General features: G+C 41.3%; 1 protein-coding gene across 2 annotated transcripts in view; it reads left to right on the forward strand.

Moving 5' to 3' along the window:
* The window catches only part of dhx38 (DEAH (Asp-Glu-Ala-His) box polypeptide 38), an 85,963-nt gene that overhangs the window by 16,967 nt on the left and 41,415 nt on the right, over window positions 1-27,581 (forward strand). For both annotated transcript variants that reach the window (XM_067998082.1, XM_067998083.1), the window contains exons 9-15: window positions 3,340-3,501; window positions 4,185-4,292; window positions 6,809-6,921; window positions 9,683-9,820; window positions 11,631-11,817; window positions 17,176-17,361; window positions 17,882-18,022. In XM_067998082.1, the coding sequence (XP_067854183.1) occupies window positions 3,340-3,501; window positions 4,185-4,292; window positions 6,809-6,921; window positions 9,683-9,820; window positions 11,631-11,817; window positions 17,176-17,361; window positions 17,882-18,022 (1,035 nt within the window). The remainder of the gene's footprint in view (window positions 1-3,339; window positions 3,502-4,184; window positions 4,293-6,808; window positions 6,922-9,682; window positions 9,821-11,630; window positions 11,818-17,175; window positions 17,362-17,881; window positions 18,023-27,581) is intronic.

Raw genomic sequence — 27,581 nt, forward strand, 5'->3', positions numbered from 1 at the left:
TTGATAAATGCCTTTTCATATAGTCTAACTTCCATCCGTCTTCCCATTTCTTGCCAGTGGAGAAATCACCTGATATTTTTGCTCCAGCACACTTTTTGCAGATCAATCCCACATCTGCACTATATTGGAATATTTTCTCAGTTGTACACGGATCTTCCTTCTTGATTAATGAGATTCCGCCTCCACAATTTCATCTAGCCCCTGTTCTTTGAATGTGAGACAGGATTTCTTAGTGCTGACTCCATTGTTGGCTGATGCTATTGCCTTCTGCTTAAACGTGGCTATGATGGTGTGGTATTGCAGTGACTCATGACTCCTGAGCTTTTTGTTGAATCAGCTTAATGATCTGATTCAAACAGAAATAAATCGTGTGCAATCAGAATTTTTAAATTGAGTCAGAAATACAAAACCGCTGTCAATCAGTCAGTGTGAATTTGGGGATAGGGAACAGTTTAATTAAAGCTCCCCCCTCCTCCATTGAATCCTCAGTGGGGTTTAAAAAAATATTTGCATTACAATTGTACATCTTGCAGGTCTGATTAGTTTTGGCTGTCTCTATCTAAGGCAGGGAGCAGTTTAGTCATGCACACTGTGCATGAGCAAACTGCTCCCTGCCTTACATAAAGCCCCTACAAAAGGCAGCCCAGCTGGTGTCCCCAACAAAAGTCACTCCAGCCACCAGTGCCCCCAACCCAACTCAGCCCGGCCACCAGTGCCCCCAACAAAACTCAGCCCGGCCACCAGTACCCCTAACGATTAGGCTTACACACATGAAACCGTACCGCAGCAAGAATCACCAACAGGCAAAACTCAGCCTAGCCACAAAGAGGCCCAACCCCCCAGTATAAATTAAATGGCAACATTTTAAAGGTGGTGCAGGAACAGAGGGACCTGGAGTGATCTTGAATAGTCCAAGTCATTATTATATGTACTTGCGAGGTTATAATGCAGGGACTGAGAGTGAACTTTACAGAAACTGGGCTCCTCAGCCTGTAAAGAAGGTGACTGCAAGGATACCTGAACAAAGTACGTCCTGCTGCCCATGATTAATTAGCACATTGCATGCCCCTGACCCCCGTCCCGAATCATGACCTCCAGTTTTGGACTCTTCCACAAGTGGAAACATTTTCTCTGGATTATATATATCTGGAGACAATTTTGTGATGGTTTTTCGGAATCCCGAAGGTTAAGTTTTTATAAAGGTGGTTAGAAAGCGTCATCAATAACTTCCCAACAATGCTTATCCTTTAAAAGATTGACAGTGTGCTGCACTGTCTCAGTGGGATTCCAACACTCAACATTGACAGAATACCACACAGACTTAAACACATACTCAATAAGGCCAAATAAAAGCCAAAGGGGAGAAAATGGAAAGGCTCTCGACTTGTCCTCTCTTCAGAGAGCCAGATGTTTACGAGCCATCAAGCCCTCAATAGTAACATAAAACTTTTATAGTGTCTGCGGCAGGTGAAGAAATGTAATGATTCTGTGCCCCCAGCCCTGCAGCAGACCTGACTGGATCACTCCAATAAACGATTACCTCTGCTTATTATGGGATGCATCAAGCAGTCAGTGGCTGTGCCGCCGGATCAAACAGCGAGGGCCAAATACAACCCTTTCACAATTCAGTGTTCGCATGTGAGACAAGAGCAGACTAATCCCCACTCCAGCACCGCCCTTGTCAATGAAACTACTTCACTCAACTGTTACTGCCTGCACTTAACACTCGGAGAACCAGAGGCTTACACAAGGGAAGTTATGAAGCAGAGAAAAAGAAAAAAAAGCTCTCCACCCTACCCAAACCCACCTCGATGCGCACAGAGCTTGATCCAATTCGGAACACCACGAGGACGAGCACGGCCTATGCTACTCCAGCGCACGCGCCCACTGGATGTGACGATCCAGCTCCTGGGAGCCCTGGCTCAGGTTTGGTCCGAGTGCTGAAGTGCACGGCACACAACGGACTGCTGCGCGGTTGCGCATGCGCGCAGCTTACAAGGAGAGGTGCCCATGACTGCAGAAAAATGGATGGTGGCTCATTCAGACATTTGTAAAAATTTTGAAGAAACTTTTTGGAGTGTATCTGCCAACCTTTACTCGTAGCTGTTCCTCCTTCTGGCGCTGTAGTGGGTGTCCCGCTGCAGTGCTGTGGAATTTTGCTGCTTAGCAATGATCGAGTCCTTCTCTGTGGTGCAGATACCACCAAGCGCCTGCCCTACATGTTTAATAAGCCCCAATTCAGGAAAATGGTTTGCAGCCACAGCGGGGTTGGGGCTGCAGGCGTAAATCTGCCCTAACTCACCTCCAAGGGCGCGGCAGTACTGGAATGTGGCAACTGCTGCGTGTCCTATTTCCATTATGAAAATTAGCTTAAATGTTTGGTAATCCTTGCTATATTTTTATTTGCTGTTAGAGAAGCTGCTGTGTGGCTTAGAAACACACATTGTAGGAGTTCCTCCAGGTTCAGTATGACCAACTTGTGCTAAGAGGAAGGACCAGCTTTATATCCATTCTATGAATGGTGTTCCTGGTAAAGAAAACAAAAACAGTACAAAAATCTAATAAGTATAACAGCTCTATAATGTGAAATGATTCCACCCAGAAGAGATTGCACCATTAGATTGTCCCTCAAAAAAAATTCAATTTATTTGTTGATTCCAGTGACACATTATTGGAAATTCTGCTTAAAGGACTTCAAAATTGATTATTCCTGGCTTCTTGTAATGGATACCTGAAAGTAAAACAAAAAAAATGGAAAAAAGATGTTTGTTGTTCAACCCCTTTCTGCCAAACGCAGTAGAAATACTTCTTAATTTATAGGGAATAATGACAAAAATTACTGAATAGTTGGTTCAAGTGACACAAAGCATGAGGGCTAAGTTCAAATAGAATATTGTAATTTGGTGATGTTCTTGGTAACTCTCCATCTGTTCAAAATTTTGTTCTATGCAAAGCCTTGTTGTTTAACAACTTAAAGAAAAAAAAATAATTTGGGTTCAGCATGGTTAATTAGAGAGCAGCTGAACCATACAGAGCTGATAGATCCTTGAATTTAGTTGAATTAACTGAGCCTAGGCAGTGATAGGCACACTGTATTTGGTTTTGGCGCCCCTGGATTAGGTAGGGAAGAATTGTCCAAGATTCTGGTTCCTGATTGCTGTGATGCTGGTGGCATTGGGTGAGGGTAGTATTTATTGCAGTGATATAATTTGTTTAAAATGGATAGTAGTCCTGTCCTTTTACACCTTTACAAATCGAGCTTAGGATAATGTTGATGCTTTGATTATAGAACACTTCAGAGAAAGGGTTGATTATATTTGTCAAATGGTTATTTTGTAGGATAATGAACGATGGGAAACAAATCGAATGCTAACCAGTGGTGTGGTCCAGCGTCTGGAAGTGGATGAAGATTTTGAAGAGGACAATGCAACTCGAGTTCATTTATTGGTGCACAACTTAGTCCCACCATTTTTGGATGGACGAATTGTGTTTACCAAACAGGTAGGTTTGATTTTGAAGCTAGCCAACAGCCAGGTTTTTTTGGAATGCTTTTAAACAAAGTAAACATGTTTTTTTGGATAGACCAAAATCAACTCCTTTTAAATCAGTGCTAGTATAGCGTAATGTGGGAGCCAATAGATCGAGGTTATGTTGCCAGCTCCTGCATTGCTCTCTGCTAGGTGAGGATTATTTTCAAATAGCAGTTACATTTTTAATGTTTGAAGACAGCTTTCTGCTAATTAAAAATGTTAAGTTGTACTACAGCCAGTGTGAAGCCCACACCCTCGCATCTTCACTGGTTTGCAGTTACATTGCTGATTTGGCTGCTGACGTACACTGCCAGTTTTCATTCTGCTTCACACTCATACAAACGCAGTTGTATAATTGGTTCATAGACACAGAATAGCTATTAGTGCTGTGTTCAGATGAGTAAACATTTGTTTTCAGTGTTTTGAGTAACCAGTTTTATGTAATTAGTGTATCTCTTTGGTTTTAGTGCAGGAGTTGGTCTTCTGTGTTGTGCAGTCAAAAAATATTCTGCTTCAATAGATCTGTTCATCAGTTTTGCTATTTCTCAATGGGAACGTACACAGGAATGTAAGCTAATATTTGTTGCTGTGGTAATAAGCTCTTTCCTAACTGATGTACATTACTTACTTTGTTTTAATTTTTTGCTCTGACAGCCAGAGCCAGTGATTCCAGTGAAAGATGCCACATCAGACATGGCAATCATCTCTCGAAAAGGAAGCCAGCTAGTCCGCAAACACCGTGAGCAGAAAGAGCACAAAAAGGTAAATGAAAAGGAAAAAAGGTCCTGCTATTTTGAATTGTTGGGCAGAGTGCAACATAAGATGAAAAGACTGGTATCTCTTAAGATGTGAAAGTTGAGTATGAGCAAAAGGTTTAGAATTAACAGGCCCTTTAACTTCAGTGACATAAATTTCCACTGGTCCAAACATATGTTTTTTTAAAAATTTAAATGAACAGAAATCTGTATAAATTTCAATGTGCCCACTGTGCTAGTGCACGTGCCACGTTGCAGTATTACAGTACTTAGTAAAGACAATGTGATCTAACTTTTTTTTTGGTAGTGTACTAAAATCAATCAATGTAATGGTATAGTACATGTATAAAGTGAAAGTAACCCCAAATGGCTATTTTATTGCATTAAAAAAAGCCCAAGTTATTTAAGATCATGACCCTGACATCATAGTTTTTTTTTGTTTTAAGTGCATTTTCATCCATGCTTATGTCTATTTCCACTAAAGAAGCACTACTTCTTTTGTAAACTGAAGTTGATTATATTGAGGACTCACTTTACTGATTCAACTGATCAAGTAGTGATCAGTTTCAGCTAATTGCTATCTAACATATTGTGGAGAAAGAGAGAGAAATTTACTATATTTGAGCTGTCCAAGATCAACTTCATTTTGCCGGAAGAAAATCATTTGATGCTCGGTAAGGTTGAAGCTTCAGCTATCTGTTAAAATTAATTCTATGCTTATTTATTTCATTGCATAAGAGAAATTAAAATCTAAAATTGTTTCTCTTGCCACACTATATGCGTAATATTGTTTTAATTATGGTACGCTGGAATATTTATACGGCTTTTCAGAATTGTCTAGCAGCTATAGTAAAAGGGTACTTCATGTTTTAACTTTGGAATTATCTTAGGTGTCCCATTAGTGTTCTTATTTGCAAGTAAGTTACAGTGCAGTGAATGTCAGTGGTTTGTGGCTATATCTTGGCGTTAATTTTAAATGTGAGATGACCTTATCAGATGTAATCTTAAATGAGCATTTGCCAAAATTCCCCATGAAAGACTGTTAGTCAAGCTCATGCTGTGGGAATTCAATGGATAAGAAATTGGCTGAACGATAAAAGCAACAAAGGGATGCAAAGATAATAAGAGGTGCAAAAGGGAATATGATTTTTAAAAAAAAGCTTGCAAGGGATATCAAAGCTAACGGCAAAAGTTTTTATAAATATATTAAGAGAAAGAGAGTGGTAAAGAGCAAAGCGGGTGCATAAAAGACAGATGCAGACGAGATTATAATGGACAATAAGGAATTGGTGGACTTGTTAAATGAGTTCTTTGTATCTGTTTTCACAGTGGAGGAAGAGGGCAAAATACCAGTGGTACGAGAACCAAAAAAATAAGTCAAGGGAAGAAACATAGTGGAGTTAATATAAGTAAAAATATGGTAATGGGAAAAAATGGGACTTGAGATAGACAAATCTCCAGGACTTGAGGGTTTCCACCCCAGGGTATTAAAAGAAATAGGAGAGGAAATTGCAGAAGCATTAGTGATAATTGTCCAAAGCTCTCTGAATTCAGAGATTGTGTTTGTGCATTGGAAAATTGCAAATGTCACTCCATTCTTTAAGGAAGGAGGAAGAAACCAGGTAACTCCAGACCTGTCAGTTTAACATCAGTTGTGGGGAGGTTATTGGAATCTATCATCAGGGATAGGGTCACTGAGCACTTGGACAAGAACGTGCTGATCAGAGAGAGTCAGCATGAATTTGTGACGGATAGGTCATGTCTGACTAATCTAGTTGATTTTGTTTTGAGGCGGTCACTGGTATGGTGGATAGGCGAGTGTCTATATGGACTTCCAGAAGGCATTTGATGGTTGGGAGGTAGGAGACAGCGGATAGGGTTAGGGAACATTCTCTGATTGGCGGGTTGTGACAAGTGGTGTTCCCCAAGGATCTGTACTGGAGCAGTAGCTTTTCACCATATATGTTAATAGTCGGTACAGAGCAATGTTTTTGGACTAATGGGTTGCTTGATGGACTGGGTAAAATTGGAAGCAAGCTAGATTCTGGCCATTGATTTGACATAGCAGACCTATGGGGTTGTAAGCATTCCTCCCGTACACACTATAGTTTATGATAGCAGTTTGCCAGTAATATTCCACATTTTGCCAAGCAAAACCAATCAAAGGATCATTTGTTTTCGGAATATACTGTTGTAACAGAAGTACAAGTGTTTGCCACTTGCTAGCACTATATATGTATGTTGCTTTTGACTTGTTAAATTATACATCTGGTCAATTGGCAAATAAAGATAATGAGCGGAATTTTCAATGTCGGTGGGGGCTTGTAACGGGTGGTACTGGATCGGTCGCCCAATTTACGCCCTGCCCAACGGAAAAGGAAAATCAGGCTGTATGGGTAACAGGTAGCCAATCCGCTTAGCCCGTTCTATGCCCCTGCCGATGTTGGAAGTTCCGGTGATTGTGTCTTTAGAACTAAGTATTTACATTCACATCATTTTTAATTGAAAATGTTTCTGTGACAGGCTCAGCATAAACACTGGGAACTGGCTGGGACCAAACTGGGAGATATTATGGGCATAAAACAGGTAGAAGAGAAGGATAATAACGTAGGAGAAGATGGGAAAGTGGATTACAGGTACATGTATTTCTATTGGTTTAAAACAATCTTGTTAATTCTCTCCCCTTTCTTCAACAACAGTGAAAACTTTCATTTATATAGCATCTTTAACTTAGTAAAACATTCCAAGGCACTTCAGAGGTGAAAAATGGATGCTGAGAGGTAGCGGGAGAAAAGTTGGGATAGGTGACTTGAAGACATGTTTGAAGAATTAGGTTTTTGAACATGGAAAGAGAGGTAGCAAGGTGGGGGGGGAAGTGTTAAACCAAGGCAGCTGAAGGCTTTGTCACCTAAGATGGAGTGAAGAATGTTAATGCAAAAGAGAGTCAAAGTCCTGACACTTACGGCTGGATGGAGTCAGAGTTAAGGTATTGAATCCTTGCTCAGTATTTTTAATGGTGCTGGTTGAACACAAGAACGTAAGAAATAGGAGCAGGAGTAGATCATATGGCCCCTTGAGCCTGCTCTGCCATTCAATAAGATCATGGCTGATCTTCGACATCAATTCCTTTCCCACCCCATCCCTATATCCCTTCATTTCCCTAGAGTCCAAAAATCTGTCTATCTCAGCCTTGAATCTACTCAACGGCTCAGTATCCACAACCATCCGGGGTAGAAAATTCCAAAGATTCACAACCCTCTCGGTGAAGAAATTCCTCCTCATCTCAGTCTTAAATGGCCAACCCCTTATCCTGAGACTATGCCCCTTAGTTCTAGACTCTCTAGCCAGGGGAAACAACCTCTCAGCATCTACCCTGTCAAGCCCCCTCAGAATCTTTTATGTTTCAATGAAATCATCTCTCATTCTTCTAAACTCCAGAGAGTATAGGCCCATTCTACTCAATCTCTCCTCATAGGACAAACTTCCCATCCCAGGAATCAATCTAGTGAACCTTTGTTGCACCGCCTCTAAGGCAATTATATCCTTCCTTAGGTAAGGAGACCAAAACTGTACACAGTACTCCAGGTGTGGTCTCACCAAAGCCCTGTACAATTGTAGCAAGACTTCCTTACTCTTGTACTCCAACCTCCTTGCAATAAAGGCCAACATACCATTTGCCTTCCTAATTGCTTGCTGTACCTGCATGCTAACTTTTTGTGTTTCTTGTATGAACACCAACATTTAATAGTTTCTCACCAATTAAAAAATATTCTGTTTTTCTATTCTTCCTACCAAAGTGAATAACCTCACATTTCCCTGTATTATACTCCATCTGCCACCTTCTTGCCCACTCACTTAACCTGTCTATATCCCTTTGCAGACTCTGTGTCCTCCTCACAGCTTACTTTCCCACCTAGCTTTGTATCATCAGCAAACTTGGATACATTACACTTGGTCCCTTCATCTTAGTCATTAATGTAGATTGTAAATAGCTGAGGTCCAAGCATCGACCCTTGTGGCACCCCACTAGTTACAGCCTGCCAACCTGAAAATGACCCCTTTGCCCCTACTCTCTGTTTTCTGTCCGTTAACCAATCCTCTATCCATGCTAATATATTACCCCAATCTCATGAGCCCTTATCTTGTGTAACAACCTTTTATGTGGCACCTTATCGAATGCCTTTTGAAAATCCAATGTACTACATCCACTGGTTCCCCTTTATCTACCCTGCTAGTTACATCCTCAGAAAACCCTTTAATAGATTTGTCAAACACGATTTCCCTTTTATAAAACCATGTTGACTCTGCCTAATCATATTATGATTTTCTAAGTGCCCTGTTACCACTCCCTTAATAATGGATTCTAGCATTTTCCTGACAACTGATGTCAGGCTAACTGGCCTGTAGTTCCCTGTTTTGTGTCTCCCTCCTTTCTTGAATAGCGGCCAGTTCCTTGCTCATGTGAGGCCTGACTAGGAGCGTTAGCATGCTATTTGACAATGGAAGGCATCAAAGTCCTGTCGTCACTGAATGTCCACATGTCAGCACCTCCAGCAGGGCTTGCCGAAGAGATTGGGATCAAGGACTATGACTTCCCCCTCCCCATCCCCCTCCCTAACTCTAGGTTCAGCTCTGTGTTTTCCAGCTGAGAGAATCTGCACAACGGCCTGTCTTACTTTTCATCGGTAGACTGCTATCCACAACTATTCTTTTAATCTAGCTCTGCGCTTAGAATGGAAGAGAAGGCTGTTAGAGCATGGGGAGCCCATGTTGGAACAATTCAGTCCAAACAGACCGTAAAATTTGACACAAGGATGATGCAGAATGTGGGACTGGGCAAAAAATTTGATTTAAAAAAAAGGAAACAATATGCACTTGCAGGAGTTGTAGAGTAGATTGAGCTTGGGGGCGGGGGGGCGGTTGTTCAGTGGAATACCACTGAAAATTGTATAGTGTTTGGAAAATGAGTGATCGAAGCGTGCACCTTTTCTTACAGTTTCCATCCTTGCAACCTGACTGCCTAATCAGTTAGGAACTGCATTGAGACTGCTCACACGGATTTTGTTTCTCACTCTTTCGACTGTCAAAGAGGAGAAACAGTCTGACTCATTTGAAGCAGGTCTCAGAAGTAAAACAGCAGTATTCTAATACACTCTGCCCACCAGTTGGCTACTTTTCCCTCGCCCCTTCATGCATGCAAGTTAAATAAAACATCAACAAAAAAAGTACACGGCGGATATATATGGTCTCCACCATCAATAAATAACATTAAGTGCTGTATATTGTCTGTAAATTTAAGAGTCACAGTCCTGCTATGGACTACCATAGAGTAAACCGATAACGGAAATGTGATTGTAAAGTGTTTAAAATATATTTTTCGATGCTCTTAACATGTAGGGTTGATCAGAAATTTGCTGACCATATGAAGGAGAAGAATCAGGCAAGCAGTGAATTTGCGAAGAAGAAATCCATTCTTGAACAGAGACAGTACCTACCCATATTCGCTGTTAGAGAGCAGTTACTCAATATAATACGGTAAGTAGCGATTTCATATTTAAGTAGCACATTGTTAATAGTTATGGACAGCTGAGGTTCAGAATGGCCTGCCTCTTTTATTCTGTGGTAAATGGCAAAAGAACCAGAGGCGAGATGAGTTGTTATGATCTGGAATGCACTGCCTGAAAGGGTGGTGGAAGCAGATTCAACAATAACTTTCAAAAGGGAATTGAATAAATACTTGAAGAGGAAAAGTTTACAGGGCTACGGGGAAAGGGCAGGGGAGTGGGGCTAATTGGATAGCTCCTTCAAAGAACCGGTACAGGCATGATGGGCCGAATGGCCTCGTGCTGTGTCATTCTATGATTCTAGGTGATTACTTCATACTGAAACTAGCCAGTGCTTGTAGGGTCAGTCTTAGTTCAAATGTTTGCTGGTCACTACTTTATTACATTAGCACACTTCAACCCTTTTCTTACAGATATACCGCCAGTGAGGGCGGTATGCATCTATGGTGTTGAATTGCTTTTTTTTTCCTCCAGACTCCTGAGCCACTGGAGCTTGCTCTACTTTGCTAGGCTTTCTTGCTCCCCATCTCCAACTAAACTAACCTGTTTGAACTATTCACACGTGCTCTGGGTCTTGTATATCTTTTATTTTACTAATTTCTCTCATCATGCCTCCACAATAATGCCCTTACACCAAATTAAAAATTGTAACTGAGCCAGCATAGGGAGGAGAGACTAATGAAATGTCAGTTTTTTTCACATATTGGGCTACACTAACGGAATATTTTCCCTGTTGAATCAGTGTGACAGAAAATATGTGAACCATTATGTCTGTGACATAAGTAATAATAGATGAGAAAGACAAAAAGAAAAATGAGTAGAACATAAATGAGTGACTGATGTATGCTGAAAAATAACGGTTAAATTGGTTTAAAAAAATGGAAGACAATCATGTAGTGCCTTTCACGTCCCCGGGACATCCTGAAATGATAATTGTATAATTAATATCTTTATTTCAATGAGTGTTAATTGTATTCAGGTGGTGGATATCAATTGGGGATTCTCATATCCTTTTATAGGAAAGCTAGGGTGTGGTGTGTGTGTGTAAGGGGAATGTGTATGAATAAAGGCTTGGAAAAAACTAAAGACCTAGTATTTCATCCTTCACCACATGACTATCCAATTATAACACAAAGCACTTCACAGCCAATGAATTACATTAGTAAATAGTAAAATAATCTCTATTACTATAATATATTTGTGATAGGCAAGATTATTCAGTTGTGTTGTTTTTAAAAAAACATTCTGCCTCTTTCCCCCACTTTAATAAAAAGAATTTAACATTTGTGTGAACGCACATTTTTTTTTAAAAAGGCTGGAAAATCGTAAATGGGCAAGTAAAAGGTGAGTGCTATGATGAGTTCTTCATAGCATTATACATTGACCGAAAATCTCTGGCCAGTAGCTCTAATGGTAGAATGGTGGACTCCCAACCACAGGATCACTGGTTCTTGCCCCAGTTGACATTCAGACTTGCTTGCTTTCACTGAAGGAGGTTTATCAGCCTTTGGTCAAACCACTAGACACAATACTGTATGGCACTTCAAAAAAACAGGAAAAATAGCAGAGCTGGTCCTGCCCCACAAAGTATACCTCTTGTTTTCTGAAAGTGGAATGATATTAATCAGTGAAGAAGAAACCAGCAGACTGTTCCACCCAGATTATACATTTGTCCTGGCTGTAAGGACGTAAAAGAGGAAAAACATTTATATATGTTGGGAACGGTAAAAGAGATAAGGAGCTTCCTATAAATAATGCCTTTTTTCCTTTATTCTGTACAGTGATAACAATGTGGTCATTGTTGTTGGAGAGACTGGTAGTGGAAAGACCACTCAACTAACACAGTATCTTAGTGAAGATGGTTATTCAAACTATGGCATGATTGGCTGTACGCAACCCAGACGTGTGGCAGCCATGTCCGTGGCAAAACGTGTTAGTGAGGAAATGAATGTGAATCTTGGAGAAGAGGTAATGAAATAGTTCTCGTTGGACTTTAATGAAATATTGAGTTCAATTAATTAAGCTCACCAGGGATACGTGGCACTTACTTTTCTTTGTCCATTTTTTAAAGTATTACGGAACAATATGTTCAATGTATTCTGAATGAGGCTGAGAAAATCATTCTTAATTTGAGTTATTTTTTAAAATGTGAAACCCATGTTTATGCTCACTGCAACTGAGGTTTACAGTGAAGAAGCCCTACAGTTAAAGGGCATTAGTATCTTTGGGCTTACGTTTGTTTTAAAACTATATGATAGAATAAGGACTTGGGAAAAGTGACTAAAAAGAATAGAAGTTTTATATATTTTGCAGCAATCGAAAGCAAGAATGCACTCCAGTATTAATGCGTGTAAATACTCATTGGTGGCATGTGCTCAATAGATTGCAATAGACCAGGTTAAAATATCTTGAAGAAACCGCTTTGTCCATTTTATGCACACTGCACATTGAGCTTCATATTTATGGGATGGTGTTTGTTGTTCTTTTGCCTGTCAACATCACTCTTTGAAGATTATTAACAGTGAGAAACTGTGAACTATCTTTCACATATTTAGCTAATTGAAAACAAAATAGTTAGTGCCTCGTTCAGATTTTTGAGGATTTTTTTTTGAACAGTTGTACATCTCTACTGGAAATGTGATACCATATCAAAAAAACTCGAGGGACAATTTGATAATGTAGGCATCTAGCTTTGAATAAACGCAAAATATTTAAGTGATTTGTTAACTAATAAAGGAGATAAAATTCCTCCTGAAGCAGGTTTTGTACTCATGAACATAATTATCTGCAGGAGGAATTTTGCTGCAAAAAGGATGGCAACTTTAGCTATGTTATCTCTGCTACATTCAGGAAAGAGGATTATAACTAACAGGAATCTTTCATCCTAAGAAAAGGCTCCTCCGTAAATTGAACATGGCTTTAGCCAATCAATTTGCACAGTAATCACAAGTGTAGATATTCCGATTGAGTTTGCCATTTGCAGGCACAAACCAGGCAAATTCAATTGGAAAATTGGTTGGATCCCTGCTCACCTTGTGCATCACAGCATTTCTGGGGCAGGAAACCACTGGCAACCAGACAGCCTGAAATAGATGACAGCTTCATTTAAAGGGCACAGCAAGCTGATAGTGCAGCTAAAAAGCAATTTCTGGACCATTTTCTCCACCCCCCCCCCCCACCTACTGTCATTTGGGTTTAGTGGAACTTTTCCATAAACTGCTATTCTGCTTTATCCCCCTCTATAGCTCCATTAATGCCACCGGTGAGAATCCACCTACTGGAAGTTACATACCCATATCTACAAACAGAGATGCACAAAACTTATTTTGGCAGAGGATTAGTACATGTGGAGGCTCCTATTCCCAAAGGAACTTGCAACAGCAGGCCAGATGGCATAAATATAATATGTGAATAGCTGACTAGCCATCACCTCAGAAGCATCGCAGTTACAGTATGTCATGCTTTCGGTGGTACTGCATGAAACAAAGCGTGCCAGGTCAATCAACAGCTAGAGTAGTCAGATTGACTGTACGTGGCAAATGCCATCAATCACATACATAGGCATTGTCTCACCTGCCTGGCTATGACCTTGGGGAACTATCCTCACATGGTTCAGGTCATCACATGGGTAGATGCAGAGCTATGACATCTACAGCTAAGATACTTACAACTACCTTACAGCACAGGGCTGGCACAGTTAGTGACCGAACCAGTCAGCTGTGACATCAAGCTCATCTTGATCTTCTTACAGGCATAGTGCAATGCTGACTTCAAGGATTGCCACCTTGCAACCAACTCCCGCAACACAACTTAAACTTCAGCAGCCAACAAACAGGGGATCGAGTATAGGATTGGCACCTGCAGATGCGTGTCAGCACCTTGAGCTTCCTTTCACTTCATTTTTGCCTGTCATTTCTTAGCCCTTGCTCCCTTCAGCCATGGCAAAGATTGCCATTGGGTTGACATGTTTTCTGACCTCTAAGAAAGAACGAACTTGCATTTATATAGCATCTGTCATGCCTTTAGGATGTCCCAAAGTGTTTTATAGCCAATAAATTATTTTTAAGTGTCAGCCTTGGTTCAGTGATAGCATTCTCACCTCCTGAGTTAGAAGGTTGTGGGTTGAAGCCCCACTCCAGAGACTTGAGCACATAATCCAGGTTGATATTGCAATGCAGTACTGAAAGATGAGGCATTAAACTGAGGCCTAAACTGCCCTTTCAAATGGACGTAGAAGATACCATCCTACTTCAAAAGTACTTCATTGGCCTTTAAGTGCTTTGCGACATCTTGCGGACATGAAAGGCACTGTATGAATGGAAGTTCTTCCTTTTTTCTTTGAAGTATAGTCACTGTAGGCAAAAGTGGCAGCAAATTTACAAATTGCAAGGTCAGTTTGTGTATACAAACTTAAAATGCTAATAATCTGGCCATAATCTTCCAAACATCCTTAGATATGGGGGTGATGCCAGAGGACTGGAAAATTGCAAATGTTACACCCTTGTTCAAAAAAGGGTGTAAGGATAAACCCAGCAACTATAGGCCAGTCAGTTTAACCTCAGTGGTGGGGAAACTTTTAGAAACGATAATCTGGGGCAGAATTAACAGTCACTTGGACGAATGTGGATTGATTAGGGAAAGCCAGCACAGATTTGTTAAAGGCACATCATGTTTAACTAACTTGATAGAATTTTTTGATGAGGTGACAGAGAGGGTTGATGTGGTGTATGTGGATTTACAAAAAGGCATTGGATGAAGTGCCACACGGTAAGGCTTATCATCAGTATTACGGCCCATGGAATAAAGGGGGCAGTGGCAACATGGATACAGAATTGGCTAAGTGACAGGAAACAGAGTAGTGGTGAACGGTTGTTTTTCGGACTTGAGGGAGGTATACAGTGGTGTTCCCCAGGGGTCGGTGCTGGGACCACTGCTTTTCTTGATATATATATTAATGACTTGGACTTGGATGTACAGGGCACAATTTCCAAATTTGCAGATGACACAAAACTTGGAAGGGTAGTAAACAGTGAGGAGGATAGTGATAGACTTCAAGAGGACATAGACAGGCTGGTGGCATGGCCGAACACGTGGCAGATGAAATTTAATCCAGAAAATTGTGAAGTGATACATTTCAGTAGGAAGAACGAGGAGAGGCAATATAAACTAGAGGACACAACTCTAAAAGGAGTACAGGAACAGAGAGATCTGGGGGTATGCGTGCACAAATCGTTGAAGGTGGCAGGGCAGGTTGAGAAAGCGGTTAAAAGAGCATACGGGATTCTGGGCTTTATAAATAGAGGCATAGAGTGCAAAAATATGGAAGTCATGATGAACCTTTATAAAACACTGGTTCGGCCACAACTGGAGTATTGTGTCCAGTTCTGGGCACCGCACTTTAGGAAAGATGTGAAGGCCTTGGAGAGGGCGCAGAAGAGATTTACTAGAATGATTCCAGGGATGAGGGACTTTAGTTATGTGGATAGACTGGAGAAGCTGGGGTTGTTCTCCTTGAAACAGAGATGGTTGCGAGGAGATTTGACAGACGTATTCAAAATCTGAAGGGTCTAGACAGAGTAGATAGAGAGAAACTGTTCCCATTGGCAGAAGGGTCAAGAACCAGAGGACGTAGATTTAAGGTGATTGGCAAAAGAAGCAAAGGTGACATGAGGATAAACATTTTTACACAGAGAATGGTTAGGATGTGGAATGCACTGCCTGAGGGGGTGGTGGAGGCAGATTTAGTCGTGGCCTTCAAAAGAGAACTGGATAAGTACTTGAAAGGAAAAAATGTGCAGGGCTACGTGGATAGAGCGGGGAAGTGGGACTAGCTGGATTGCTCTTGCATTGAGCCGGTGCAGATTCGATGGGCCGAATGGCCTCCTTCCGTGCTGTAACCTTTCTATGATTCTGATTACATACACAAGCATATGCCATCAAGCCCAAATAGGTTTATCACCCTATTTTGACACTTCCCTTTAATTGTTGGCATTCCTTTATGTTTCACCGCACAATTTTTCAGTCCCACCATTAGTGTGCTCCCTACGCACGTCCTAATTGACAGATGAGACTATGCATAATTATGATAATAAACCGATCATGGAAAATTGGATGAAAACAGCATACAACTTTGATTGAACTCTACCAATTTCAAACCATTTGGATGTAAACTGCATTCATATTGGAAAAGCTACCCTCCCAGGCAAATGTCTAAGCACACAAAGAAATCAGTGGACACCAGCTGGGACTTACCATATCCTAAAATTAAATGCTGTGGTTCTTAAAGTTAAAACTGCAAATAAACATCCATTTTAATAAGGTTGAAATAATTGCAACAGATTCTTTTTAAATTTAAATATATTAATGAACAGTACTTCTTCTAATGAGGTCCCCAGTATTCTATGCTTATGAAGATTTCTGTCCTCTAATTATTGGACAGTAAGGGCTTTTCTGTTTGAAAGAGTGATGCCTGTTCTGAAAAATGTTCCACTAAGTCATGGTGTGCATTGCTGTATTTTTGTTCATTGTTTGGCCTTGTTGACTGAATTTCTTTGTCTGTAAAACCTTTTATAAAGTTCACTCTTACCACACGTGGTATTCATATTTTTGGGGGACTCGAGTAGCTATCATTCAGGATCATAAGTCCTGCTATGTAGGCTTTCCTCATATTAACAATCTAAATATGTGATGGTGGATTTAAATTCTGAAATTATACCCCAAATTCTCCACTGTTCCTTTGTTGCTATTTTATGTTTAAGAAAGATATTGAAGAAAAGAAAGAAAGACTTGCATTGATATAGCACCTTTCACGCCCTCAGAACATCCCAATGCGCTTTACAGCCAATGAAGTACTTTTGAAATGTAGCCACTATTGTAGGAAACGCAGCAGCCAATTTGTGCACACCAACCTTCCACATACAGCGATGAAATAAATGACCCCGATCATCTGTATTAGTAATGTTTGTTGCAGGATAAATATTGACCAGGACACCGGAGAGAACGCCACTGCTGTTCTTCGAATAGTGTCTTGGGAACTTTTATATCCACCTGAAAGGACAGACGGGGCCTCATCTGTAAGAGTATAACCTATTCTAATCTTTTATACCTTCCTTCCCACCTGAGTTTCCATGCCTTGTATCTCGAATCCTAGTAGAAAGGAAGTATGGAGGAGTCAATTTAGTGAAAATTGAAATGTCATGAACTCAGATATAAAATGCCTTCAATTTAACTGGCCAGAAAGTTAGTCCGTTACTGCAAACATGCCTTTTTTGTGTTCCCATATTGTCCATTGTTATAATAGGTTAATTTTATTATCTTATTTGCTAGGTGGGTTATGCTATTCGATTTGAAGACTGTACTTCTGAACAAACTGTCATTAAATACATGACAGATGGTATTCTGCTTCGGGAATCCCTGAGAGAAGCAGACTTGGATCATTATAGTGCTGTCATCATGGATGAAGCCCATGAACGATCACTAAACACTGATGTGCTGTTTGGCTTACTTCGAGAGGTGTGTATGTAGTGTACAAAGCAAAGACATTAGCAATTTTTAAAAAATGTCCTTAACATATTTTACACTCTATTTTTGTATGTTAATTTATTCTAATTTTTTACATCAATTTTTCTCTCTCACCACATTTTCTATACTATATGTAATTTCCATGCCAATATGACAAGGAATTGTTCTCAGAATGGCTGTCTGATGTATGAGAATGACATGAGGTGGCTCAGCTTCCATTTCTTCCACGACCCTTTTATAGAGAATTGCTTCAGCTCCCTCTGGCTGAGATTCGGAACTTGCTGTGAGGAGAATCTGTGCAGGATGCCATATCCTTCCACCTTGTTATGAAATATGTTACAATTCCATTATGCTACGTAACTAGATGTGCTATTTTAACAATTTTGAGACTGCTTTCACTAGGTGTATTAACTTTTCCAATGATATTAAGTAAATACTTTGCTAATAATGCATGAGTTGAAGAGCAATTAACTTTTTTTTATTTGTTCAACTTGTATCTAACTTATTCTAGGTTGTAGCTCGTCGTGCCGACCTAAAACTGATTGTTACATCGGCAACCATGGATGCAGGCAAGTTCGCAGCATTTTTTGGGAATGTTCCTGTTTTTTATATCCCAGGCCGGACATTTCCTGTGGATATTTTCTTCAGTAAGGTACGATACCAGTTGGAGATTTTCACTTTATGTGCTGGTAGTTCTTTCATTTAATGATTCCTTTCTGTTATGCAGGACCTCTTAAACTACAAGTGGTCCTATACTTGTTGGCTCCTGGTTCTGTGGAATCCACTGTACTTAGAATGCAAGGGTAAATTTCAGATCGCTAGTGGCAACTCAAAAACAACTGCACATATAGAATGATTCAAAAGTCATTCTTCTGACTTTTATTTTCTGGCTGTGGATTTCCCCAGTGGCTAGGGAAGATGGGTAGAGGCCAGCAATTTGGAACTGAGTGCTGAACCCATCCGTGGCTGGAACAAAATGGTGGCCTATGATACCCAGTGCAGGCAGCAATGTTTACTTTTGCTGTTAGTGGCACCATGCCTCCATTGGGGTGGGAAAAAGTACTTACAATGCTATGTAAGTTAGGGCTGCTGGCAGTAGTAGTTCTGTAATGTAAGTGCAGTATAAGACACTATGGGCCCGATTTTAGCACCCGCTCTCGGATGCGTTCTCGGCGGGGGGGCCTCGAAAATTGCGAAATGGAGGAGCGGGACCGATCGTGCCTCGATCCTGCCCACTTCCGGGTTCCCCGCTGACGTGCACGCGCAGCCCCCGCTGGTGGGAATCCCGCAGGCAATTAAAGCCAGCGGGATGCCACTTGACGCTATTTACTTTGCTATTTCAGGTCATTAACTGACCTGCTTAAGGGACTGTGTGATTTTTGAGCAACATGGGACTGTTTCCCGTACTGGGAGAAACACTCCCAGCTGGAATGGACGTGTTGCAGCTGTCAGCCTGTGGCAGCTGCAAAGGTCCATTTGACAGGTTGGGCGGGGGGGGGTGGGGGAGACCCTCACTCATTGCAGGAGGCCACTCTGTCACTTGGGACAAAGTTTGGCCTCCACCACCCTCCTCCTGACAGTCAAAGTCACCAACCTGCACACTTACCCCGGGGTCCGGAGACATGTACCTACCTTGCGGACCCCCTCAGATGTACATCTTGCGGATGGGGGCCGCCGTAGCTGCAGTCATGACCTCCTCAGAGGGCGAACAGCATCGCCAGCCTCGCCATCCACGCCGTCCACCTCTGACACGTGGAGCTCCACAACAGAGTGCTGTGACACATCCACCTGTACAGCAGGAGGGAGGGCTACCGCAGAGAGAGATGCGTCGCAGAGGGCACTACCCTCGCCACAGGGTCCACAGACCGAGGCGCAGCCTCCTGGACCTCTTTGAGCAGCAGTGCACACGGAGGCTCAGATTCACTCAACATGTAGCCGTGGACATCTGCAGCCTCTTTCATGCCGAGCTGCTCCTGGCTGGCCCGTGCACCATCTTCCTACCTGTCGGTGTCAAAGTCACCACTGCCCTCCTGAACTTCTCCGCATCCTTCCAGGGTGCCCGGACATCGGCAATGACCGCGGACATTGCCGATGTCTCTCAGTCGTCTGCGCAGAAGAGCCCTCCAAATACACCTACACCCACTCTGTAGTGACACAATGGGTGGCATCAGTGGTGGGTCCTCATAGTGATACCCAGGAGTGGGCTTTATTGCACAAACTGGACAGGATTCGTGAAGACATGGCAGTAGTGGTGCCAATAGAATGTGTGATGTGAGTTGTTCTGAAATTCAATAGAAGTAACAACCATGACAAACCGTCAAACACCCTTGTGCACCCCCTTCATGCTCACGACACGTTTGCCTTACGCTGCCTACTGCACATATGTGATGCATGCCCTGTGGCTGCAGCACAGGTGGTGGCAGGTTGAGTGAGGCTGGCCGTGAGAGAGATGCACGAGAGGGTGAGTATGGGATAGAGCCATGACATTGTATGAGGATTGGGTTGCGTGGTAGTGGCGGGGTGAGTACTGGCGAGGTGAGTAAGTGCAGGTAAGATGAGGATGGGGTTTGAGTGGGTATGAGGGGTGATGTGACAGAGTAGTGTTGGCAGTGCCGAAGGAGATCTGGGGTGGGGGCAGTGATGTAGCAGACGGAGTATAGGGGAAAGACTACGTGTACTCACTGTGGCTGACCTACTGAGGGCATTGGAACGCCTCCTGCACTGTGTGCAGGTGGGCGATATGTTGGTGGCGCGGGTGACCCCCTCTGCCACCTCGAGCCAGGCCTTCCTGGTGGCAGAGGCGGGCCGCTTCCTCCCGCCCGCCAGGTGGAAGATCTCTGTCCTCCCCCTCCTCCTCACCCCATGTATTGATACCTGGGGTGAGGGATCATTAAACTGGGAGCAGCCGTCCCCCTGGGCTGCTCCATGCAGTCATCTTTGCTATTTCTTGCAGCATCTGTCAGTGGAGGACTGCCCCTTTAAATAGAGCGCCTCCAGCTGACAGATCTTACTGCGCATGCGCAGCCCGCCCGACGCGCAGATCAGCAGCGGGGAACCCGGAGGAGCAGGTAAGTGGATCCAATTAGTGCGTTGCCTGCTGCGATCGCGCGGGAAACCCACTAATTCAACGCGCCCGCTTGCCCATCCGCCAGGAACCCGCACCCCTGGTAAAATCGGGCCCTATGTATAACCAGGAACTCTGGAGAACGCAGTTAAGGACTGGGTCCGTAAAACAGAAGTAAGGTATGCTTTATTCACGTTATCACAGTTCTAGCTTTATAAATAACATTATTTAAAAATCTATATGTATCATCAATAACCATTAGTACTAATTGTCTCTGCATTTTTTTTAAACTGCATGAAAACTGTCAACAGCCACCTGAACAGAAAAGTAAGCTTGGCATCTGCCCCAATAAATGAATGATTCAAATTTGAAATCTACATTGGAATTCCATGTGAAGTCTGTTCTGGGTTGATTTGACATAGGGAGATTTCCTGGTACATAATTTGTACTTTTTGTCGGATGCATTGCATTTATAGAAATGCCAGATCTTTGAGGTGCTTATGTCGAAATGTTTTAAAATGGATTGAGATTTGTATGGAAATCAATGGCATTGTGCCCCAGTCGTTCTGTGGAAATAATAATGAGTTATATAGGCAAAAACTAAAATTAACTAAGAGCTAAGTAGAAGCTTAATAGCTAACAAAAAAGCAACTCAAAAATTATACCAAGTATTGGGTATTGTATAATAGCTTTAGATACTTATTGACCATTTATATAGCTGTTTATATATGTGCAGTTAATAAAAATGTACAAAACCAGTACCTCCACCTCTTAATACATTGTATTGTAAAGACCTCTTTAAGAATGTTTGAGGTGTAGTGTTTATGGAAATTCATTATGAAATTCTAAAGCCAATTTATTCTGAGGTAGCTATTGATTTTTTTAAGCCAATCGTTAATAGATGAGCTTTCATTTTTTCCTGCAATGACCACTTTTAATAGCAACTTTGGGCTGCAGATTGCCACTGCGGTTGTACTTATGCGTGCATTTTCTGTGTGGCATGTGACACTTCTTGTGTTACACTTAATTGTAGGCAAATTTTTCCCTGCAAATTTCTTGGCACATATGCAAATTTCTTTGAACTTTTTTTTAAAAGACAAAGAAAGCCAGACATTTTGGAATGTAGAGAAACTTCCTGCACCAACAGCAAGTGCGTTATTAACACAGGAGTCCAGTTGTCTGTGGCCTATACAATCTAAGTGGTCACATTTTCAAAAACAAGTGAAAGTCCGTCACTTCAAGTCAGGTTCTGACTTGCAGCTTGAAAGCAATTAAACTCCAACTGACTTCAAACAGTTGAACTGTGATTGACCTGAGCCTCTGTTCACTTTAAAATTAGAAAATCTATCTGTGATGTTAAGGGACACAATTTTACCTTAGCAACAAAATAATGTTTTGTGCATGACATGGTTATAACACTTCTGTCATTATAAAACAGCATATCATCTAAATTACTGTAAGCAATGCCACAGAACATCCACTTATTATAATAAAAATGCCACATGTAAATCATGCAACACTTCCTGTATCATACTTTCTTAATTTTCAGAATTAGCAGATACAATTAACATTTATAACATTGTGTAAGTCCATAAATATAAATCAATTCCAGATTAAAATCTTTTTGTCACTCATACAGTTACCTGTACCCTATCCTAATTCCGTGGAAAATCTTTTCTCCATGAGGCCTACTCCTAGGTCAGGAGCCTCAACCTAAATTTCTGGCTGTTTCAATTTTGTTTCCTCCTTCCTAATTATTTTCTCACTGCCCCAACTGCTTTTCCAAGCAACCGTGCCCCAGATTCCCTTCTTCTCCCATTACAGGCAATAGGCTCTCCCTGCCTACCTCCTGAGTCCTTGCCAGCCAGTTTTGCCATTAAGCCACATTGACAGTTTACAATCTTTGTCCTTTACTGATTCACTCAGCAAACATGGACCATTAGGGAATCCCAGCATGGCATCAGGAAACAAACATAGGAACAGGAGTAGGCCATTCAGCCCCTCGTGCCTGCTCCGCCATTTGATAAGATCATGGCTGATCTGTGATCTAACCCCATATACCTGCCTTTGGCCCATATCCCTTAATACCTTTGGTTGCCAAAAAGCTATCTATCTCAGATTTAAATTTAGCTATTGAGCTAGTATCAATTGCCGTTTGTGGAAGAGAGTTCCAAACTTCTACCACCCTTTGTGTGTAGAAATGTTTTCTAATCTCGCTCCTGAAAGGTCTGGCTCTAATTTTTAGACTGTGCCCCCTACTCCTAAAATTCCCAACCAGCGGAAATAGTTTCTCTCCATCCACCCTATCTGTTCCCCTTAATATCTTATAAACTTCGATCAGATCACCCCTTAACCTTCGAAACTCTAGAGAATACAACCCCAATTTGTGTAATCTCTCCTCGTAACTTAACCCTTGAAGTCCGGGTATCATTCTAGTAAACCTACGCTGCACTCCCTCCAAGGCCAATAAGTCCTTCCGAAGGTGCGGTGCCCAGAACTGCTCACAGTACTCCAGGTGCGGTCTAACCAGGGTTTTGTATTGCTGCAGCATAACTTCTGCCCCCTTGTACTCTAGTCTTCCAGATATAAAGGCCAACATTCCATTTGCCTTCTTGATTATTTTCTGCACCTGTTCATGACACTTCAATGATCTATGTACTTGAACCCCTAAGTCCCTTTGGACATCCACTGTTTTTAACTTTTTACCATTTAGAATGTACCCTGTTCTATCCTTTTTTGATCCAAAGTGGATGACCTCGCATTTGTCTACATTGAATTCCATTCACCTAATCTATCAATGTCGCTTTGTAATTTTATGTTTTCATCTACACTGCTTACAATGCCACCAATCTTTGTGTCATCGGCAAACTTAGATATGAGACTTTCTATGCCTTCATCTGAGTCGTTAATAAATATTGTGAATAATTGAGGCCCCAAAGACAGATCCCTGCAGGACTCCACTAGTCACGTCCTGCCAATGTGAGTACCTTCCCATTATCCCTACTCTCTGTCGCCTTTCGCTCAGCCAATTTCCTAACTAAGTTCGTTCTTTTCCCTCGATTCCATGGGCTTCTATCTTAGCTAACAGTCTCTTATGTGGGACCTTATCAAATGCCTTCTGGAAGTCCATATAAATAATATCCATTGACATTCCCCTGTCCACTACTTTAGTCACCTCTTCAAAAAATTCAATCAGGTTTGTCAGGCACGACCTACCTTTCACAAATCCATGCTGGCTCTCTCTGATTAACTGAAAATTCTCGAGGTGTTCAGTCACCCTATCCTTAATTATAGACGCCAGCATTTTCCCCACAACAGATGTTAGGCTAACTGGTCTATAATTCCCCAGTTTCCCTCTCCTTTCTTAAAAAGCGGAGTGACGTGCAATTTTCCAATTTAGAGGGACAGTTCCTGAAAGAGAGAACTTTGAAAGATTATAGTTAGGGCATCCACAATGTGCTCACCTACTTCCTTTAAAACCCTGGGATGGAAACCATCTGGTCCTGGGGATTTGTCACTCTTCAGTGCTATTATTTTCTTCATTACTGTTGCTTTACCTATGTTAATTTTATCGAGCCCCTGTCCCCGAATCAATATACGTTTTCTTGGGATTTCCGGCATGCTATCCTCTTTTTCGGCTGTAAATACTGACGCAAAGTAATTGTTCAACATGTCCACCATTTCCCCATTGTCAATGACAATATCCCCACTTTCAGTTTTTAAGGGGCCAACACTGCTCGTGACCACCCTCTTTTTCCTAATATAACTATAAAAGTTCTTCGTGTTGGTTTTGATATCCCTTGCAAGTTTCTTTTCATACTCTCTTTCCCCTTACTATCTGTTTTGTGACCCTTTGTTGATCTTTGTATATTTCCCATTCGCCAGGATCTGTGCCATTTTTTGCCTTTTTGTATGCCCTTTCCTTATGTCTTATACTGTCCCTTACCTCTTTAGTTGTCCATGGCTGTTTTTTTTGGCAAGTAGAGTTCTTGCCCCTCAGGGGTATAAACCGATTCTGTATCACGTTAAATGTTTCTTTAAACATTTCCCACTGATCATCAGTCGTTTTATCCATTAACAGATTTGCCCAGTTTACTGTGGACAGTCTCTGTCTCATCCCATTGAAGTCGGCCTTACCCAAGTCTAGAATCTTAGCAGCTGATTCACTTTTTTTCCCTTTCAAACACTACATTGAATGCGATCATGTTATGATCACTATTGGATAGATGTTCACGCACAGTTAAGCCGTTAACTAAATCTGGTTCATTACTCATTACTAAATCTAGTATGGCTTACCTGAGGAAGTTCTTTGAGGAAGTGCCCAGAATGGTGGATGATGGTAGTTTTGCTGCTGTTGTATGCTTTAATTTCCAAAAGGCCTTTGTTAAAGTATCACATAACTAGCTCATGGAAAAAAATTAGATCACATAGGAAATAGGAGCAGAAGTCAGCCATATGGCCCCTCGAGCCTGCTCCGCCATTTAATATGAGGGCTGATCTTCGACCTCAACTCCACTTTCCCATCCGATCCCCATATCCCTTGATTCCCCTCGAGTCCAAAAATCTATTGATCTCAGTCTTGAATATACTCAACGACAGAACATCCACAGCCATAAGGGTAGAGAATTCCAAAGATTCACCACCCTCTGAGTGAAGAAATTCCTCTTCATCTCAGGCCTAAATTCCCGATCCCTTATCCTGATGTTAACTGTCTGTGTTTCGTGGACAAGGACACCCAAATCTCTCTGAACATCAACATTTAATAGTTTCTCACCAATTAAAAAATATTCTGTTTTTCTATTCTTCCTACCAAAGTGAATAATCTCACATTTCCCCACATTATACTCCATCTGCCACCTTCTTGCCCACTCATTTATCCTGTCTATATCCCTTTGCAGACTTTGTGTCCTCTTCACAGCTTACTTTCCCACCTAGCTTTGTATCGTCAGCAAAATTGGATACATTACAATCGGTCCCTTCATCTAAGTCATTAATATAAGATTGTAAATAGCTGAGGCCCAAGCACTGATCCTTGTGGCACCCCACTAGTTACAGCCTGCCAACCTGAAAATGACCTGTTTATTCCTACCATCTGTTTTCTGTCCATTAACCAATCCTCTATCCATGCTAATACCTTGCCCCCAACCCCATGAACCCTTATCTTGTGTAACAACCTTTTATGTGGCATCTTATCGCATGCCTTTTGAAAATCCAAATATACTACATCCATTGGTTCCCTTTTATCGACCCTGCTAGTTACATCCTCAGAAAACTCTAATAGATTTGTCAAACACAATTTCCCTTTCATAAAACCATGTTGACTCTGCCTAATCATGTTATGATTTTCTAAGTGCCCTGTTACCACGTTCTTAATAATGGACTCCAGCATTTTCCCGACGACTGATGTCAGGCTAACTGGCCTGTAGTTCCCTGTTTTGTCTTGCCCTCCTTTCTTAAATAGCAATGTTATATTTGCTACCTTCCAATCCACTGGAACCGTTCTAGAATCTAGGGAATTCTGGAAGATCATAACCAATGCATCCACTATCTCTGCAGCCACCTCTTGTAGAACCCTAGGCTGTAACCCTTCAGGTCCAGGGAATTTATCGGCTTTTAGTCCTCTTAATTTCTCCAGTACTTTTTCTTTACTAATATTAATTACTTTACGTTCCTTACTGTCTTTAGACCCTTGGTTCCCCACTATTTCTGGTATGCTTTTTGCGTCTTCTACTGTGAAGACGGATACAAAATACTTGTTTAACATCTCTGCTATTTCCTTATTCCCCATTATAATTTCTCCTGTCTCAGCCTCTAAGGGACCCACATTTACTTTTGCTACTCTCATCCTTTTTACATACTTGTAGCAGTTCTTACAATCTGTTTTTAAATTTCTTGATAGTTTACTGTCATATTCTATTTTCTCCCTCTTTATCAGATTTTTGGTCATCCTTTGCTGGTTTCTAAAACTCTACCAATCTTCAGGCGTACTACTCTTCTTGGCAACATTATAAGCCTCTTCTTTTAATCTAATACTATCCTTAACTTTAGTTAGCCATGGATAGATCACTTTTCCCCTGGAGTTTTTATTTCTCAATGGAATGTATGTTCATTGAGAATTATGAAATATTTCTTTAAATGTTTGCCATTGCCTATCTACTGTCATACATTTTAATCTAATTTCCCAATCTACCTCGCCCTTCATACCTATGTAATTAGCTTTATTTAAGTTTAAGTCTCTAGTTTCGGTCTTAATTACGTCACTCTCGAACTCATTGTGAAGTTCTGTCGTATTATGATCACTCTTCCCCAGAGGATCCCTTACTACGAAATTACTAATTAACCCTGTCTCATTACGCAAGACAAGATCGAAAATAGGCTGTTCCCTGGTTGGTTCCACGACGTAGTGTTCTAGGAAACTGTCTCGAATGCATTCCACGAACTTGTCCTCCAAACTACCTTTGCCAATTTGGTTTGTCCAGTCTATATCACATGGCTTTATAGGACAGATATTATAGTGGATAGGTAACTGTTGCAATCTCTTAAACAGAGGGTTATTATTAATGGGAGTGGATCAGAACGAGGGCTGGTCATCAGTTCCACAAGACTTCGTCTTGAGATTATTGCTATTCGTCATTTTCATTAATGATTTAGATGAGGCCATTAATAGACTATTCTTAACTTTGCAATAACATGAAATTGGGTACAGGAATTAGTAATTTAGACCAAATCAAATTGCTGACCGGCAAATCAGGGGAATATGATCATGTGTGACAGATGTCTTATAAGTGGACAAATGCAGTGTGATGCATTTTGGTTTGGGAAACTCCAGGCATATTTATATCATGCAGGTGTACTGTTAAAAGTAACAGATCAATAAAGAGCAATGTGAGGTGGCTATAAGGACAGCTAATAGGGCCTTGGGTTATATTACAAAGACTAGCAAATATAAAACAAGGAATACTATACTTGGGTGCAGACAAGGCCAAGCGTTAGGTATCTTAGTTATGAATAGACTCTGAGTTAAAGCTATTTAATTGGCAAAATGGAGCCTTGAAGAGGATATCATTGAAGTTTTTAACATGATGAAAAGATTGGATTCAAATGTTTACTTGAGATGGATAGGGATGGTAGGACTAGAGTGCATGCA

Source organism: Heptranchias perlo, chromosome 16 (genome assembly GCF_035084215.1).
Source record: "Heptranchias perlo isolate sHepPer1 chromosome 16, sHepPer1.hap1, whole genome shotgun sequence".
In the NCBI taxonomy this organism is placed as follows: Eukaryota; Metazoa; Chordata; class Chondrichthyes; order Hexanchiformes; family Hexanchidae; genus Heptranchias; species Heptranchias perlo.